The 19,117-nt window shown below is 45.4% G+C and overlaps 1 protein-coding gene across 3 annotated transcripts in view; it reads right to left on the bottom strand.

Annotated features, from left to right (window-relative positions):
- Positions 1–19,117, bottom strand: part of IL16 (interleukin 16) — a 110,446-nt gene that overhangs the window by 68,109 nt on the left and 23,220 nt on the right. For all 3 annotated transcript variants that reach the window (XR_006887656.1, XM_046654995.1, XM_046654994.1), the window contains one exon: positions 16,375–16,787. Coding sequence is in view for 2 of the 3 variants with exons in the window: in XM_046654995.1 (XP_046510951.1) it covers positions 16,375–16,787 (413 nt within the window). In the remaining variant the exon portion in view is untranslated. The remainder of the gene's footprint in view (positions 1–16,374; positions 16,788–19,117) is intronic.

Genomic DNA, 19,117 nt, shown 5'->3' with positions numbered 1-19,117 from the left:
CAAAGCCTGAAACAACTGGGTGCTCCCTCACCTGGGGCCAGCCCCACCCAGCTGCAATCCTGAGTGAGCTGACAACAGCCTTGTGGCTTGGAGGCCTACAGCAATTGTGAGCCCCTGAGCCTAGCAACCAGCCACACTGGGAGCCTACACACCTAACAGAAAAACTGCAACAGGAATGTGCTATTAGACCTTGCAGCCAACTGTGCTGGGGCTCACCACCACCAATAAAGTGACTGAGGGTCCATAGCAGCCACATGCAGCTGAGTATTACAACCAACCAGTCAGGGGGACAGCCTAGTCTCCCTGGGCACCTGCAGCAAGAGCAACGTGGCCACAACAGAAGGACACACACAACCCAAACAGGGGTCACTCCTGGAACATTTAAAATTGGCTATGAGAAGGAAGCACACTGCTGGGCCTCAAAAGGCATCTCCTATGTAAGGGCACCTCTCTGAGATCGAGAGATCTAACTGACCCACCTAATACATAGATATAAGCACAGAGAAAGGCAAATGAGGAGGCAAAGGAAAACATTTCAAGTAAGGGAACAGGACAAATCCTCAGAAAAAGAACTAGACAAAACAGAAATAAACAATCTACCTGATGAAGAGTTAAAACAAATAGTCATAAGGATGCTCACTGATCTTGGAAGAAGACTGGATGAACTCAGTCAGAATGTCAACAAAGAACTGGAAAATATAAAGAAGACCCAATCAGAAACGAAGAATATGATACTGGAAATGAAAAATTCACTAGAGAGACTCAATAGCAGAGGATATGATACAAAAGAACAGACCAGAGAGCTGGATGAAAGGCTGGAGGAAATCACCCAAACTAAACAGAAAAAAGAAAAAAGAATTAGATAGAACTCGGACAGACTAAGGGACGTCTGGGACAACATCAAGCACACAAACATCCATACTATAGGTGTCCCAGAAGAAGAAGAGAGAGACAACGGGGCAGAGAATCTATTTCAAGAAATAACACCTGAAAACTTTCCTAACCTAAGGAAGGAAACAGAGATCCAGGTACAGGAAGCACAGAGAGCACAAAACAAGATAAACACAAAGAGTTCCATACCAAGATACATTATAAGGAAAATGTCAAGGATTAAACATAAAGAGAGAATCCTAAAAGCCACAAGAGAAAGGCAACAAGTGACATGCAAAGGAAACCCCAAAAGGCTATCAGCTGACTTCCCAGCAGAAACCTTACAGGCTAGAAGGGAGTGGCACAATATATTTAAAGTCCTGAAAGGGAAAAACCTACAGCCAAGAATACTCTTCCTGGCAAGATTATCATTCATAATGGAAAGAGAGATAAAGAGTTAGTCAGACAAGCAAAAACTAAAGGAATTTATCACCAAGAAACCAGCCTTACAAGAAATGCTAATGGGATTTATTTAAGTGGAAAAGAAAAGACCACAAATAGGAATAAGAAAATTATCGCCCCAAAAAACCCCAAAAAACCAAAACAATAAAATCACTGGTAAAGGCAAATGTACAGTAAAGGTAGCAGATCAACCACCTATGAAGCTAACATGAAGGTCAAAAGACAAAAGTACTAAAATTATCTATTTCCATGGTAAGAGGGTAATAGAGACAGATGCACAAAAAAGAGGTTAGATATGATATCAAGAACATAAAAGGTGGGAGGAGGAGAGTAAAAGACTAAAGCTTCTAGCAAGAGATCAAACTAAAGAGACCTTCAGTCAGTATAGTTTGCTATATACATAGGTTATTATATATGAACCTCATGGTTATCACAAACCAGAAGCCTATAATAAATACACAAAAAAATTAAGAGAAAGGATCAGAAACATAATACTAAAGGAAGCCATCAAGCCATAAGGGAAGAGAGCAGAAGAAGAAAGGATCAGAGAAGAACTACTAAAACACTCAGAAAAAAAGTAACAAAATGGCAATAAGTACATACTTATCAATAACTACTTTAAATGTCAATGGGCTAAATGCTCCAATCAAAGACATAGGATGGCCAATTGGATAAAAAAACAAGACTCCTATATATGGTGCATACAAAAGACACACTCAGACCTAAACACACTCACAAACTGAAAGTGAAGGGATGGAAAAAGATACTACATGCAAATGGCAAAGAAAAGAAAGTGCGGGTAGCAATACTTAGACAAAATAGACTTTAAAACAAAAACTGTAACAAGAGACAAAGAAGAGCACTACATAATAATAAAGGGAACAACCCAACAAGAGGATATAACCCTTGTAACTATCTACGCACTCAACATAGGAGCACCTAAATACGTAAAGCCAATTGTTAACAGACATAAAAGGAGAAATAGACAGTAACACAATAATAGCAGGAGACTTTAACTCTCCACTTACACCAGTGGATAGATCATCAAAACAGAAGACCAATAAGGAAACACTGGCCTTAAACGACACATTAGACCAGATGGACTTAGTGGATATATATAGAACATTTCATCCCAAAAAACACAGAATACACATTCTTTTCAAATGCTCATGGGACATTCTCCAGGATTGATCACATATTAGGCCACAAAACAAGTCTCAATAAATTTAAGATTGAAATAATACCAGGCATCCTTTATGACCACAGTATTATGAAACTAGTAATCAGCTACAGGAAGAAAATTGGAAAAGCCACAGATATGTGGCGATTAAACAAAATGCTACTGAACAACAATGGGGTCAATGAAGAAATCAAAGGAGAAAAAAATACCTAAATACAAATGAAAATGAAAATATGACATGCCAAAATTTATGGGATACAGCAAAAGTGGTACTAAAAGAGAAGTTTATAGCAATACAGGCCTACGTCAATGAACAAGAAAAATCTCAAATAAACAACCTAACAGTGCACCTAAAGGAACTGGAAAAGGAAGAACAAACAAAGCCCAAAATCAGTAGAAGGAAGGAAATAACAAAATCAGAGCATAAATAAATGACTAAAAAACAATAGAAAAAAGAATGAAACCAGGAGCTGGCTCTTTGAAAAGATAAACAAAATTGACAAACCCTTAGCTAGACTCACCAAGAGAAAAAGAGAGAAGACTCAAATAAATAAAATCAGAAATGAAAGAGGAGAAATTACAATGGACACCTCAGAAATACAAAAGATTATAAGAAAATACTACAAAAAGCTGGATGCCAACAAATCAGATAATCTAGAAGAAATGGATCAAAATGTAGAATCATACAACCTTCCAAACTTGAATCAAGAAGAAATAGAGAATCTGAATAGACCAATCACCAGTTAGGAGATCAAAATAACCAAAAAATGAAAGTCCAGGATGAGGTGGCTTCGCTGGTGAATTCTACCAAACATTCAAAGAAGATTTAATACCTATCCTTCACAAACTCTTCCAAAAAATGAACGAATAGAGGAAGTTTCCAAACTCATGCTACGAGGCCAGCATGACCTTCAAGCCAAAACCAGACAAGGACAACACAGAAAAAGAAAATTACAGGCCAATATCACTGATGAACATCAATGCAAAAATCCTCAAGAAAATACTAGCAAATTTAATACAACAATACATTAAAAAGATCATACATCATGATCAAGTGGGATTAATTCTAGGGATGCAGGGATGGTTCAACATCCTCAAATCTATCAATATGATGCATCACATTAACAAAATGAAGAATAAAAATCACATGATCATCTCAATAGATGCAGAGAAAGCATTTGACAAGATACAGCATCCATTCATGGTAAAAACTCTGGATAAAATGGGTATAGAAGGAAACTACCTCAACACAATAAAGGCCATATATGACAAATCCACAGCTAATATCATTCTCAGTGGAGAAAAGCTGAAAGCTATCCCTCTAAAAACAGGAACAAGACAAGGACGCCCACTGTCACCACTCTTATTTAGCATAGTATTGGAAGTCCTAGCCAGAGCAATCAGGCAAGACAAAGAAATGAGAGGGATCCAAATTGGAAAGAAAGAATTGAAACTGTCACTATTTGCACATGACATGATTTTATATACAGAAAACCCTAAAAAGTTCACCAAAAAACTTTTAGAAATAATAGATGAGTATGGTAATGTTGCAGGATACAAAATCAACATACAAAAATCAGCTGCATTTCTATACACTAACAACAAAGTAGCAGAAAGAGAAATTAAGAATACAGTCCCATTGAGAAGAGCCAAGATGGCGCCGTGAGTAGTCCTCTTTGTCTCTCGCCCTTCGAGTCTACAATTATTTGGACACTTATCGCTTGACAAAGGATATCCAGACAGCATCTCAGGACGTCTGAGACACCCACGCGACTATACATCGGAAGGCGGATGGACTTTCCTCCGGGAGGATGTGGAAATAGGTGAAAACTCTCCGACCCCGACGGGCAGCCTAGTACCTGCAAGCGGCTTTCTTCCAACGGACGCCCCCAGAGGATCCACACACATCTAGGGCAGGAGCGAGAACACAACAGAGGAGCGACGGTGGAAACAGGTGACCAGAACCCTACCTAAACCCCCTGCAATTACTCCTAAACGCAGAGGGAAACTTTGGAGTTGCACACCTGAGCCCGCGGGGAGAGTCTCTCCCCGCCATTGGCGGGGAGACCCAGCCTGGTGCTCGGGGCGCCCGGAGGGTCCCAGAGAGAGACACGGAGGGCACGGAGATCTCCCAGCTGCCGTTGCCCGCCCCGTGGGACTAGGGATTGCCGGAGATCTCGGAGAGGACCGGGGCCGGGGGAATTTTCAAGGGCCAGTTCTGCGACCCGGAGGGGAAGTGCCGGAGCTCCGCCCGGGCAGCAGACAAAACTCTCTGCCTGCCGTTAGCAGAGGGGCCACGCTGAGCATTCACGGCTCCGGGAGAGGCCCGGAGAGAATCCCAGAGGGCGGGGCGACCCCCAGCTGCCGTTGCCCACCCCGTGAGGCTAGGGATTGCCGGAGATCTCAGAGAGGACTGGGGCTGGAGAGAGTTCCAGAGACCCAGCTTAGTAGCCTAGGGGGAAACCCTACAGGCTCACAGCAGCCTTAGGGAAAGCCTCTGCACAGCACCAGTAGAAGGCACCCAGCCGCCAGCCACAAGGCTGGAAGACCCCAGGGCAAAAGCAGCATAGCTAGGTGTACTAACCACAGACTGTAGAAGATGCCAATAGCTCTCCTGCGACCCATAGAGGACAAGTGAGATTTGGTGGGTGCCGACAGCAACGCAGTGACAAATATAAGTGATCCCACCCCTGGCCGCTGGAAAAGCCCATAACACCGTTGCAGACCCCAAGGAGAGAGCACATCTAGGTGGGCTGCAACAGTAGGCACCTGCAGCCTGAAGCCCCCCTGTGACGGCCCCCACGGCAGAGGAGGGAATCCAAAGGGCCACTGTGGCTACGAAGAGGGGCCCAGGCCCAGTTAGCAACTACAGACAGGGTTCCTGGTTGGTGAAATATAAACAGCTGCTCCTCCCACCGCAGCAGCTGAAACAAGTGTAAGGAGCAACTAAACTCTATCTCCATGCGGAGGCACAAATCAACAACATCAAGCAATATGAAAAAATACATTAAATCCCCAGAACAGAAAGAAAGCAACAAATACACAGAAAACAATCCCAAAGAAAATGAGATATATAACCTAAATGACGATGACTTCAAAACAGCCATCATTAAGATTCTCAATGAGTTAAGAGAGAATTCTGACCGACAACTCAACGAGTTCAGGAGCTATGTCACAAAAGAGTTTGATACGATAAAGAAGAACCAAACAGAAATATTGGAAATGAAGAACACAATAGAGGAGATTAAGAAAAATCTAGATGCTCTGAACAGTAGGGCCGATAATATGGAGGAAAGAATTAGCAATTTGGAAGATGGCAATATAGAATTGTTGCAGGCAGAGGAGGAGAGAGAAGCAAGACTTAAAAGAAATGAAGAAACTCTCCGAGAATTATCAGACACAATTAGGAGATGCAACGTAAGGATTATAGGTATACCAGAGGGAGAAGAGAAGGAGAAAGGGGCAGAAAACCTATTCAGAGAAATAATGGCTGAGAACTTCCCAAATCTGGTGAGGGAAATGGATCTTCAGGTGACAGAAGCCAATAGATCTCCAAACTTTATCAATGCAAGAAGACCAACTCCACGGCATATAGTAGTGAAGCTAGCAAAATTCAACAACAAGGAGAAAATATTAAGGACAGCCAGGCAAAAGAAACTAACCTACAAAGGAACCCCCATCAGGCTATCAGCAGATTTCTCAGCAGAAACTTTACAGGCTAGAAGAGAGTGGAAGGATATATTCAAAAATCTGAAGGACAAAAATCTACAGCCGAGAATTCTCTACCCAGCGAAAATATCCTTCAAATACGATGGAGAAATAAAAACTTTCCCAGATAAACAAAAATTAAGGGAGTTCATTGCCACAAAACCTCCTCTTCAGGAAATCCTCAGGAAAACCCTCATTCCTGAAAAATCCAAAAAAGGAAAGGGGCTACAAAACCAAGAGCAGAGGAGATAAGTAGAAGGACAACAACAGAGAGTAGCAGCTCTACATCAGAACAGATTAAACCATGGGACTAGAAACAAAGGAAACTGAAGAAAACCGGAAAACAAGACACAAAATGGGAGTGGTAGGCCCCCACGTCTCAATAATCACTCTAAATGTAAATGGATTGAACTCCCCAATCAAGAGACACAGAGTGGCAGGATGGATCAAAGAACAAGATCCAACAATATGCTGCCTCCAGGAAACACACCTCAGCCCCAAAGACAAACACAGACTCAGAGTGAAGGGATGGAGAACAATACTCCAAGCTAATAATGAACAAAAGAAAGCAGGTGTCGCTATACTAATATCAGACAAGGTAGATTTCAAAGCAAAACAGATAAAGAAAGATAAAGAGGGACAGTATATAATGATAAAAGGGACTCTCCACCAAGAAGACATAACACTTATAAATATATACGCACCCAACACAGGAGCACCAAAATTTGTAAAGCAACTCTTAATAGAACTAAAAGAAGACATCAACAACAATACAATAATAGTAGGGGAACTCAACACACCATTAACACCAATGGACAGAACATCCAGACAGAAAATCAACAAGGAAATAATAGAATTAAATGAAAAATTAGACCAGATGGACTTAATAGATATATATAGAACACTTCATCCAAAAACAGCAGGTTACACATTCTTCTCAAGTGCACATGGAACATTCTCAAGGATTGACCATATTTTGGGAACCAAAGCAAATATCAATAAATACAAGAGAGTTGAAATAATATCAAGCATCTTTTCTGATCATAACGCTATTAAACTAGAAATCAACTACAAGAAAAAAGCAGAGAAAGGTGCAAAAATGTGGAGACTAAACAACACGCTTCTCAACAAACAATGGATCATTGAAGAAATTAAAGAAGAAATCAAATATTATCTGGAGACAAATGAAAATGAGAACACGACATACCAAATCATTTGGGATGCAGCAAAAGCAGTCCTAAGAGGGAAATTCATCGCAATACAGGCTCACCTCACTAAACAAGAAAAAGCTCACGTAAGCAACCTCAAACGACACCTAACGGAACTAGAAAAAGAAGAACAAACAAAGCCCAGAGTCAGTAGAAGGAGGGAAATAATAAAAATAAGAGCAGAAATAAACGATATTGAAACAAAAAAGACAATAGAAAGGATCAATGAAACAAAGAGTTGGTTCTTCGAAAGAATTAACAAAATTGACAAACCCCTAGCCAGACTCACCAAGAAAAGAAGAGAGAAAGCGCAAATTAATAAAATCAGGAATGACAGAGGAGAAATCACAACAGATACCAATGAAATACAAGAGATCATAAGAGAATACTATGAAAAACTATATGCCAACAAATTGAACAACTTGGAAGAAATGGACAAATTCCTAGACTCCTACAATCTCCCCAAACTGAATCAGGAAGAAATGGAGAATCTGAATAGACCAATCACAAGTAAGGAAATAGAAACGGTAATCAAAAACCTCCCCAAAAACAAGAGTCCAGGACCAGACGGCTTCTCTGGAGAATTCTACCAAACATTCAAAGAAGACTTAATACCTATTCTCCTCAAACTGTTCCAGAAAATTGAGAAAGATGGAGAACTCCCTAACACATTCTATGAAGCCAACATCACTCTGATCCCCAAACCTGACAAGGACAACACAAAGAAGGAGAACTACAGGCTGATATCACTGATGAACATAGATGCAAAAATCCTCAACAAAATTTTGGCAAACCGATTACAGCAATACATCAAAAAGATTATACACCATGATCAAGTGGGATTTATACCAGGGACACAGGGATGGTTCAACATCCGCAAGTCAATCAACGTGATACACTACATCAACAAAATGAAAAACAAAAACCACATGATCATCTCAATAGACGCAGAGAAAGCATTCGACAAGATCCAACACCCATTTATGATAAAAACCCTCAGTAAAATGGGTATAGAAGGAAAGTACCTCAACATAATAAAGGCCATATATGATAGACCCACAGCCAACATCATACTCAATGGACAAAAGCTGAAAGCCATCCCTCTGAGGACAGGAACAAGACAAGGGTGCCCACTTTCACCACTCCTATTCAACATAGTACTGGAGGTGCTGGCCAGAGCAATTCGGCAGGAAAAAAAAATAAAAGGAATCCAAATAGGTAACAAAGAAGTAAAACTCGCGTTGTTTGCAGACGACATGATCTTATACATAGAAAACCCCAAAGAATCCACAGAAAAACTATTAGAAATAATCAACAACTACAGCAAAGTAGCAGGGTATAAAATTAACGTGCATAAATCAGTAGCATTTCTATACACTAACAATAAACTAACAGAAAAAGAACTCAAGAACTCTATCCCATTCACCATCGCAACGAAAAGAATAAAATACCTTGGGATAAACTTAACCAAGGAAGTGAAGGATCTATACAATGAAAACTACAAGACTTTCTTGAAAGAAATAGGCGATGACATAAAGAGATGGAAAAACATTCCTTGCACATGGATTGGAAGAATAAACATAGTTAAAATGTCCATACTACCTAAAGCAATATACAGATTCAATGCTATCCCAATCAGAATCCCAAGAACATTCTTCACAGAAATTGAACAAACAATCCTAAAATTCATATGCGGGAACAAAAGACCACGAATTGCTAAAGCAATCTTGAGCAAGAAAAACAAAGCCGGCGGAATCACAATCCCCGATTTCAAAACATACTACAAAGCTACAGTGATCAAAACAGCATGGTACTGGTACAAAAACAGGTCCACAGATCAATGGAACAGAATTGAAAGCCCAGAGATAAAACCACACATCTATGGACAGCTAATCTTCGACAAAGGAGCAGAGGGCCTACAATGGAGAAAAGAAAGTCTCTTCAACAAATGGTGCTGGGAAAACTGGACAGCCACATGCAAAAGATTGAAAATCGACCATTCTTTTTCACCACACACCAAAATAAACTCAAAATGGATCAAAGACCTAAAGATTAGGCCTGAGACAATAAGTCTTTTGGAAGAGAATATAGGCAGTACACTCTTTGACATCAGTTTCAAAAGAATCTTTTCGGACACTGTAACTCCTCAGTTGAGGGAAACAATAGAAAGAATAAACAAATGGGACTTCATCAGACTAAAGAGCTTCTTCAAGGCAAGGGAAAACAGAATTGAAACAAAAAAACAGCTCACTAATTGGGAAAAAATATTTACAAGCCACTTATCCGACAAAGGGTTAATCTCCATAATATACAAAGAACTCACACTGCTTAACAACAAAAAAACAAACAAGCCGATCAAAAAATGGGCAGAGGACATGAACAGACATTTCTCAAAAGAAGATATGAATATGGCCAATAGACACATGAAAAGATGTTCATCATCGCTAATCATCAGGGAAATGCAAATCAAAACTACACTAAGATATCACCTTACCCCCGTTAGATTGGCAAAAACATCCAAAACCAAGAACGACAAATGTTGGAGAGGTTGTGGAGAAAGAGGAACCCTCATACACTGTTGGTGGGAATGCAAACTGGTACAGCCACTATGGAAAACAGTATGGAGATTTCTCAAAAAGTTAAAAATAGAAATACCCTATGACCCAGCCATCCCATTACTGGGTATCTATCCTAAGAACCTGATATCAGATATCTCAAGAGTCCGTTGCACCCCTATGTTCATCGCAGCATTATTTACAATAGCCAAGACGTGGAACCAGCCTACATGCCCAGAAACTGATGATTGGATAAAGAAGATGTGGTATATATACACAATGGAATGCTACTCAGCCATAAAAAAAGACGAAATTGGCCCATTCACAACAATGTGGATGGACCTCGAGGGCATTATGTTAAGCGAAATAAGTCAGTCAGAGAAAGACGAACTCTATATGACTCCACTCATAGGTGGAAATTAGTATATTGAGAAGGAGATCTGATCGGTGGTTACCAGGGAAAAGGGGGGGTGGGGGGAGGGTACGGAGGGGGGAGTGGTGTACCCACAACATGACTAACAAAAATGTACAACTGAAATTTCACAAGCTTGTAATCCATCATAACATTAATAAAAAAAAAAAAAAAGAATACAGTCCCATTTACAATTGCAACAAAAAGAATAAAATATCCAGGAATAAATCTAGTCAAAGAGGTGAAAGCCCTGTACACAAAAAACTATAAAACCTTGTTGAAAGAATCGAAGAAGACACAAAGAAATGGAAAGATATTCCATGCTCTTGCATTGGAAGAATTAATATAGTTAAAATGTCCACACTTCTTAAAGCAATCTACAGATTCAATGAAATTCCTATCAAAATTCCAACATTTTTCGCAGAAATAGAACAAAGAATCCTAAAACTTATATGGAACAACAAAAGACCCCGAACAGCCAAAGGAATCTGAGATAAAAGGACAAAGCTGGAGGTACCACACTCACTGACTTCAAAATATACTAGAAAGCTATAGCAACCAGAACAGCATGGTACTTGCACAAAAACAGAGACAAAGATCAATGGAACAGAATCAAGAGCCCAGAAATAAAACCACACATCTGTAGACAGCTAATATTCCACAAGGGAGCCAAGAACATACAGAGGACAAAGGAAAGTCTCTTCAATAAATGGTGTTGGGAAAACTGGACAGCCATGTGCAAAAGAATGAAAGTGTAGACCATTGCCTTACACCATGCACAAAAATTAACTCAAAAGGGATTAAAAACTTGAAGATTAGTGGGCTGTGTCTGTGTCAACAACCTGGTTGTGATATTGTGCTACAGTTTTGCCAAATGTTACCTTCGGGGGAAACCAGGAGAGGGCCACCCAGGACCTCTCTACGTTATTCTTCACGTCCTGTAAATCTATGATTATCTTTCAATTAAAATGTACTAAGATTTTTCTGAAGAACTTTATGCTAATAAATTTGGAAATTCAGGTGAAAAAAATTCCTAGAACAAAAATGTATCTTACCAAAACTGATACTGGAAGAAATAAAAAGTCTGAATATTCCTGTATCTATTAAATAGATTCAGCAGTAATTTAAAACCTTTTCACAAAGAAATCTCCAGGCCCAGTTGGCTCATATGTGAATTCTTCTAACCATTTAAAAAAGGATAGCATCAATATTAGTCAAACTACTCCAGAGAATGGAAAAGAGGAAATATTTCCCAACTCATTTCATGAGGCCAACATACCCATAATATGAAAAGCAGACAGGGACATTACAAGAAAGGAAAATTTCAGGTTAATCTCTCTCTCTCAAACACAAATGGCAAAAATCACAAACGAAATATTAACATGTCAAATCCAAAGTTATATTAAAAGGATACTATTTCATAACCTAGCTGAGAATACTCCAGGAAAGCAGATTGTCTTAACTTTCAAAAGAGTCAATCACTGTGTCTCACCACATTCACAAGAATAAAGTAGAAAAATCCATACGATTGTCTCAATAAATGCAGAAAAAGTCATTTGATAAAACCTAACAAATTCATGAGGGGAAAAGTAAAGCTTCTTTTCCAACTGCAAATAGAGCCAAACTTCCTCAACCCAATAAAAAGTATCAACAAAAATACTACAACAAACATCATACCTATTTGTCAAATAATGAAACATTTCCCTTGAGATCAGGAATGACATGCGGGCACCTGCTGTCACAGCTTCTGCTCAACACTGTGCCGTAGGCCCTAGCCAGTGAGATGGGGGAGTGGGAGTAATAAAAATTGAAAGGAAGAAACAGAGCTATGATGATTCAAAAACAGAACAAAAAAAATCATTGTGTATGCTGAAAAACAAACCAAAAAAATCTACAATCAAGTTTCGGAGGAATACGTCATGCAAATGGATTGGAAGATTCAATATAGTAAAGACATCTGTTCTCTTCAGACTGACCCACAGAGTCAAGGCAATTCCAATAAAAACCTCAAGAATAACCAAGTCGATCTGAAGAACAAAGATGGAGAACTGACATGACCAGATCTCAAAAAACTTCCTATGAAACTACCATAATTAAAACGGTGTGGTATTAGTGCAAAAAAAAAAATGAGACTAATCAGAATGGAGAGATGAGAAATAGACCCACCGATGCATGTGGTCCTTGACTCATGAGAGAGACGGCAGTGCAGTGCGGTGGGGCCAGCACAGGCGTTCAAAAAACAGTGCCGCCAGGACAACTGGACATCCATATAGGAAAAAATTTAATGCATACCTCACAGCATATACAAAACTCAACTTCATACGAATTAAAGATCCAAATGTGAAAGATAAAACAACAAAACGTCTAGCAGGAACATGGGAAAATATCTTTATGACCTTGGGGTAAACAATGATTTCTTTAAGAGCTTCCCTTTGCCACGCTGGAGCCAGGCTTGACTTGTGAGATGTGTCTCTCTCATTCCTGCCACCTCCCTTGACCCCCCAACTCTCTCCCTCTGCATTTTCACCCCCGTCCCACCTGCGCAGCCCAGCGCTCTGGCTCCCTCCTCACTCTCCCGGGAAGCACTGTCTTCATCCTCGGTCCTCTCTGCTGGGCCTCCTGGAGCACGGACAGGACAGACCTCAGCTTGACCTAAGCTCGCTGGCTCCTGTCCCCTCCTCTAGACAGCAAGCTCCTGAGGGAAGGAATAGTATTAAATGTGTTTCTTTACCCCTGGAGGATAGCTCAGAGCAGGTACTTTGCCGATGTTGGAGGAAAAAGGAGGAAAGGAATGAGGGAGGAAGGAGGAGAGAGAGAAGGGGCTGTTTGGTAAGCTTCGGTTCCACCCGCCTCGGTGGCCTTCCCTCTGGCCTCAACATCCTACTTAGAGGGCGTTTAAAATACTTTTTCCATTTGAAAAAAAGACGGCGGGTCTGCAGTAGCCAGGGAGTCTGTGCATTTCCTTCTTTCAAGGTCCGGGTCTGATCGACTGTGTTTTTTGTTGGGTTAGGGAGTCTGGCTGTTACCATTCTTCCACTTGAATCCGTCCCCAGGGGTCTGGTGCCCCCTGGTCAGCGCGTGCACGCACGACCCAGGGGCAGATGGTCTCTCCAGACCACGCACATCCCCGCCCGGCTTCCACGCATCCCAGCAGCGCCTTACTCAGCCCTAGTTGTGCCAAACACAGCGCATCCAACAAGGCTTTTTCCCCCCTTCTGGCTGTTTATCTAACTTCCTCTTCTTTGCTTTTTCTGTTAGGCGTTTCTAGAAGGAGGCTGACGCCACAGGGCATCTTTCCAGATGCTGTTTTGACATCAGCGTAACCATGGCGTTGCTGAGGCTGAGTCCGTCTGGGCCAAGCGAGCCACGCCCGGGCGCAGAGCAGGGCAGGAGCCGGGGCGGGGACTCGAGTGTCCCCGCGAGAAGGGAGGGGGCGCTCCGGAGGGCCCTGGGGCTCCCCCGGGAGGGCCGCCGGCACCCGCGGGCGCCCTTCAGCTTTGCGCACCGGCGCTTTCATGCGTCGCGGGATCCGCTCGGACAGGGGAACCTCGCTCGCTTAGAACTCACGAGTGGATCCGAAAGGACCACCTGCGCCCCCGAAAAAGGAAACAGATGCCGGGCTCTGAGCGGCCAGCGCCCCTCTCCCCACCAGCTCATCGCGCCTCCAGCTTGACGCTGCTGCGCACGGCGCTTCCCCTCTTCCCGCCGCCGGCCTCGTTCCCGCCCCCCCCCTTCGCCGTCCCCGGAGCTCGCTGTGGTCTGCACTTCACTCCACACCCTCCAGGACCCCCCTCCCAGAAGAGAGTTGCGCGTCCCTCCTCCGCGTCCGTGATTTCCCCCACTGTCCGTACCCGCGGCCCGAATAGGAACAATCCCCGTTGTCGCCTCTCCGTCGTTAGCCTCTGAGCATCGCTCAAGCTCCGACTCTTACGTGCTGCCTCGTTGAAGGCGCCCAATAAACGTTATTGCACTCACTCGTTACTTAATTACACAGTATAGGCCACTGTCCAGTCCTAACACAGAAATAACAATGTTTTTTAAGCAACTACTGTGTGCGCTGGACGGTTTTGGGTGCATTTGCTCATGTAAACGTTTACACCTTCATCCTGACAAAACTCATTCGAGGTATATACTATTATTAACGTTCCGCATTTCATAGGTGAGGAAATCGAGGCACAGAGAGGTAGAGTGAGTTGTCCAGGATCACACAGCTACTAAATGGGAAAGCTAGACTCAAACCCGCCCGGTCAGACTAATAAGCCCACGCCCCTAACCGCCGCGCCCCACAAATCCTAACGCTGCTGTACCTGCCTTCCTGCCAGGGTTTGCGGGGGAAGGGAGACAAGGAGACACAGCTGTGAAAACATTTTTTGAACCAAAGCGTGGTTCTCATGTGAATCACCAAGAGCGGTAGGGGTGCAGTTTCTTCGACTCCTTGCCAGCCTCCCGCACCGCCTTCATCCGGCTCTGCCCAGCCCCCTGGGCCTACAGGTCCAAGAACCGGCTCCGGACGCGCCCTCCGCACAGCGGCCCTTGCCCCGCGCTCCCGGCTTCCTCCGACATCTCTCCGCTGGAACTTGCCCCGACCCCTGCTTCTCGCACCCTGCGTCACTCGAGGAGCGTCTCCCTCGTCCTCGCCATCCTTCCCGCCCCTGGTGATGCCCGTCTTCTTTCCCGGAGCTGATAAACGCGCCCCTCTGGTTCTCCAAGCTCAGGGTCCAGCCTCCTGGCTTTGCCCGGAACGTGAACCCCGACCGTTCCCAGAGCCTCCGCCGCCATCCTAGTCCGAGCTATGTCGCCTCCGCCAGGTCACCTCCGGGCCTCCGATGGTCTCCCTGCACTCTGCTCTCTGCTCAGCGGCTGAGTGCTCCCCAAAAGGGTCGTGTCACCGCCTGCTCAGTCGCCCAGCGTTTTCCCATCCTTCTTAGAACAAAATTCCACGTCCAGCCCCAATTTTGTCGTCTACGTTCCCGCCCTCCCCTGATACGCTCTGCAGGCTCCTGTTCTTGATGCTCCACAAGCACTCTTTCCTTCCTGTCTTTGCACATGCTGTTCCTTCTGCCTGGAACGTCATTTATGACGGACTAGGAGCCTGGCCGGGCTCCCCCAGTCCCACCGGGCTGCCCGTCCCTCCTTCTACCCTAATGAGTGAGCTTGGGTCACGGAAGTCGCATTGCAGGTGACAGAGCAGCCTGGCCTGGGTGGGGCCCTCGAGGACCTGCCTGTGTCTGGAGATGATCCGGGCTGGCCTTCTACCGGCCTGACCTCCTGACCTGTAATGCAATGGTACGTGGTATTGTTTACTATCTACGGTTAAGCAACGATTTTCCTGCTCAGGGAGGCAGGTTGTGCAAAAGTACCAGACCCTTCGGAAGGTCCCGGAGCACCTTCCCTATGCTGTTGACAGTCCTGTGCCCGTGCCCAGCCGGGCTTGAGGGCAGCGTAGGGGAGAAACCCCTGGGGGCTGGACATCACTGTGTGGGCCGCGAGGGAGCTGGCAGGGGACCTGGAAAACACTCCTGCCAGCATCCAGGGAGCGAACTCGCTCATCCTGCCCTCTGTGTCCCGCTTGGCATCCAGGCTCCTCCTCTCTCCAGGCCCTGTGAGTCCGCACCCAGCAGGTTCTCTCCTGGGCGTGAGCTGACCAGCCCACGGCTCGCTGGATGTCACCTGCCTGAGGAAAGAACTTCTCCGGATGCTGGCCTTGCACCTGCCCTTTTCCAGCAGGGACCCAGGCTCAGTTTACTGTGGACCGACACAGCGTCTTGCTGAATCTCTCAACTGAGGTTAGCTGAGCCTGATTCTCTGCCGGGCTCATTGTTATCATTAAGGGGGGCCCTGCCTTGAATTTTTCTTTGCTTTTGCTCAGAATTAGAACACTCCGCCTTCCTGACTTTGGAATAAAAGGGCTCAAAGACTTTCATTGATAGCACCAGACACCGATCGCAGCCTCTACCAGCCCCACGGATCTGGGCGTACCTTCGTGAAGAACATCCTCCTACAGGTCTTGCCTCGGTCGCTCCCAGCCGTCTGGAGCTGAGCGGCCTCAGAGGCCAGTGCGAGATCAGGAATGCTGCTGGGCCCGGCCTCCGACGTGTCTGCCAGCTGCACAGATGAGTGGAAAATCCCCTCCTCGCCCCGGCCCAGAGAAAGTCCAAAGGGATCAGGATATTTCTCGTCAGGGCTGGAGCCCTCGTCGCTGGTCTTAGCATGACAGAGGATCAGGGACCGGGAGAGGGACCGGAATTTGGTGGATTTTCTGCTCTTTCCGGCACGGCTGTGCGGCTCCATCCTCAGAGACGAGGTGCAGCTGCCTTTCCTCCTGTCTGGCTCTCTGGACCTCGGTGGACGAGTGGCGACTGGACAGGGCTTAGCCACCACTTCACGGGTCCCTGGGGGAAAGAGGAAACAGGAAGAAGCAACGTGAGTTGCTCTTACGAGCAGAGCTGGACAGAGTCCTGGAACCGAGGTGGGAGTGCCCGGCGCCTGGGGGGCTGGACAGATGGGTGGCCAGCCCCTCCGGGTTGCTGGCCACACGGGCCTCAGTTGACCCAGGTGTTCACCACCTCTCCACTCCCAGCCTCTTGGAGCTCAGAGATGATCTTTTACAAGCCATCACTCTACAGAAGAGGAAGCTGAGGCACAGAGAAGGGATATGCAAACCCAGAGCCACACAGGGCACCCACAGAAGAGCCGGTAATCAGAGTCCCAGAAGGGATTTTGGAAATTGTAGAGACCTGCGCCTCGTGAGACTTTTAAACTGAAAAGCCGTTCTCAGACGAAGTCTAGGCGCCCTTCCATCCACAGAGCAGGTCAGAGGGGGCGGGAGACCAAGCCGCGCCTGCCTGTCTCCCTCTTCTGCCCATGTGACTTCTCCGGCAGCTCCAAAGAGACCCGAATTCATGGAGGGTCTGAAACCCACTGGAGTCCACGTCCTCAGTGCACAGACAAGGAGCCTATGGCCGGGGAAAAGGCTGTCCCCTGATGCTGACCTGCAGGGCAATGCCGGGGTCAGAGAACCAGCAGGGAGGTGCCTGCGAGGGCTCAGCACGTGACGGGCGCTCGGTGAACCTGTGCACCCATCCCTGGACCCCAGGTCGCAGCCAGGCCCAGGGTTGCCTGCTCCATCACCCGCCTGCTCTAGATCAGACTCTCGCAGCCCGATGAATCAGAGACTGCCCTCCGCTTCAGCGCAGCAGCCCAGCCCAGCCCAGCTCAGGTGCACCAAGAGGGCCTCCGTGCACGCAGTGCCCAGGAGGCAGGTGATGAGAGGGGCCCCGATGTGGGTTTAAAGAGGCTGTGACTTGGGCCCAAGCCACGGAACGAGGCTGTTAACAGAACGACAGATTGCGGGATGCTCCCAGCCATTGGCGCTGCTGTCTGTGTGCGTCCACGACTGAACAGAAAACACAGAGCCGCCCAGCATTTCATTAAACAGGAACCTTTCACAGAGTCCCCCCAAAACAGTTTCTTCTTAAACAAGACTGTTTTGGGGGGCCGGCCCAGTGGCACAGTGGTTAAGTGCGCACGTTCCACTTCGGCAGCCCAGGGTTCGCCACTTCAGATCCCGGGTGCGGACATAGCACCACTTGGCACACCATGCTGTGGCAGTCATCCCACATATAAAGTAGAGGAAGATGGGCAGAGATGTTAGCTCAGAGCCAGTCTTCCTCAGCAAAAAGAGGAGGATTGGCAGCAGATGTTAGCTCAGGGCTAATCTTCCTCAAAAAAGAAAAAAAAAAAACGTGTTTTTTAATAGCCAAGTTGCACAAATTTATCATTTTCTCTATTAGCCTTTTAATTGTATCAATTTATTCACCAACCATCTAGATGAACCAACAGCAATGAATTAAAATGAATGAGTAAATATTGGAGACCCTGCTGCGTATCGGGCCCTGTTCTCGAGGCTTCAGTGCAAGTTAACTCAATTTTGGTCCAGTTCACCGAGGAGCCTCGCCCCAATATCCCCAAGTCCCATCCTCTGTGTCTTTCCACCTTAAATGACAGTAAAACCTCAGCCCCAGACAACTCCAGCCCTCTGCTGACGCGCACGGCCACCGCAGGCATCTGCTCCCGGGGTCACTCCTGAGCGGATTGGTGCACGAGACATTCACGGCCCCAGCCGGGCCCCCAGTACTGGCCAAGCGGCCCTGTGCTTCCATAGTCAGCTCAATCACACGTTCTCAGCAGTGACTGTCTCAAAACGTCACTTTCTCAAAAATTAGACTGACCGCTCTCCTCGTCATAAACCGACAAGGTCGCCTCCTTCTTCCCAGAAGAACTTAAAAGTTATGGGTACAATTCCCCCCACTTTCTGCCACTGAATTTACAAACGTGTTTGCAATGTGCCCACATCGTGCACACCCTCTGTGATGACGCAGCTGCCCTCCTGTTGAGGCCCGTCCACCATCTGTTCTCTGGATTCTGCTCCTCTGGTCTTTTCAGGCATAACAACGATAAAACTAATAACGACTAATATTTATTTAGTGCTTATGATGCACCAGGTGCTGTTCTAACTGCTTACGATTTAGTCCTCACAAAACCTGTTGTGGACTCCATCAGTATCCTCTTTTGACAAAAAAAAATATAACTGAAGCACAGAGAGGTTAAGGAACTTCAAGGTCACACAGCCAGGACTCAGTGGAAGCAGGAATTAAACCAGGCGGTCCGACCCTGGAGCCTGTGCCCTCAGCCTCTGCTCTATACTGCGGTCGATTATGGT

This window comes from Equus quagga, chromosome 2, assembly GCF_021613505.1.
Source record: "Equus quagga isolate Etosha38 chromosome 2, UCLA_HA_Equagga_1.0, whole genome shotgun sequence".
NCBI lineage: Eukaryota > Metazoa > Chordata > Mammalia > Perissodactyla > Equidae > Equus > Equus quagga.
This window is presented reverse-complemented; position numbering and strand designations above follow the sequence as displayed.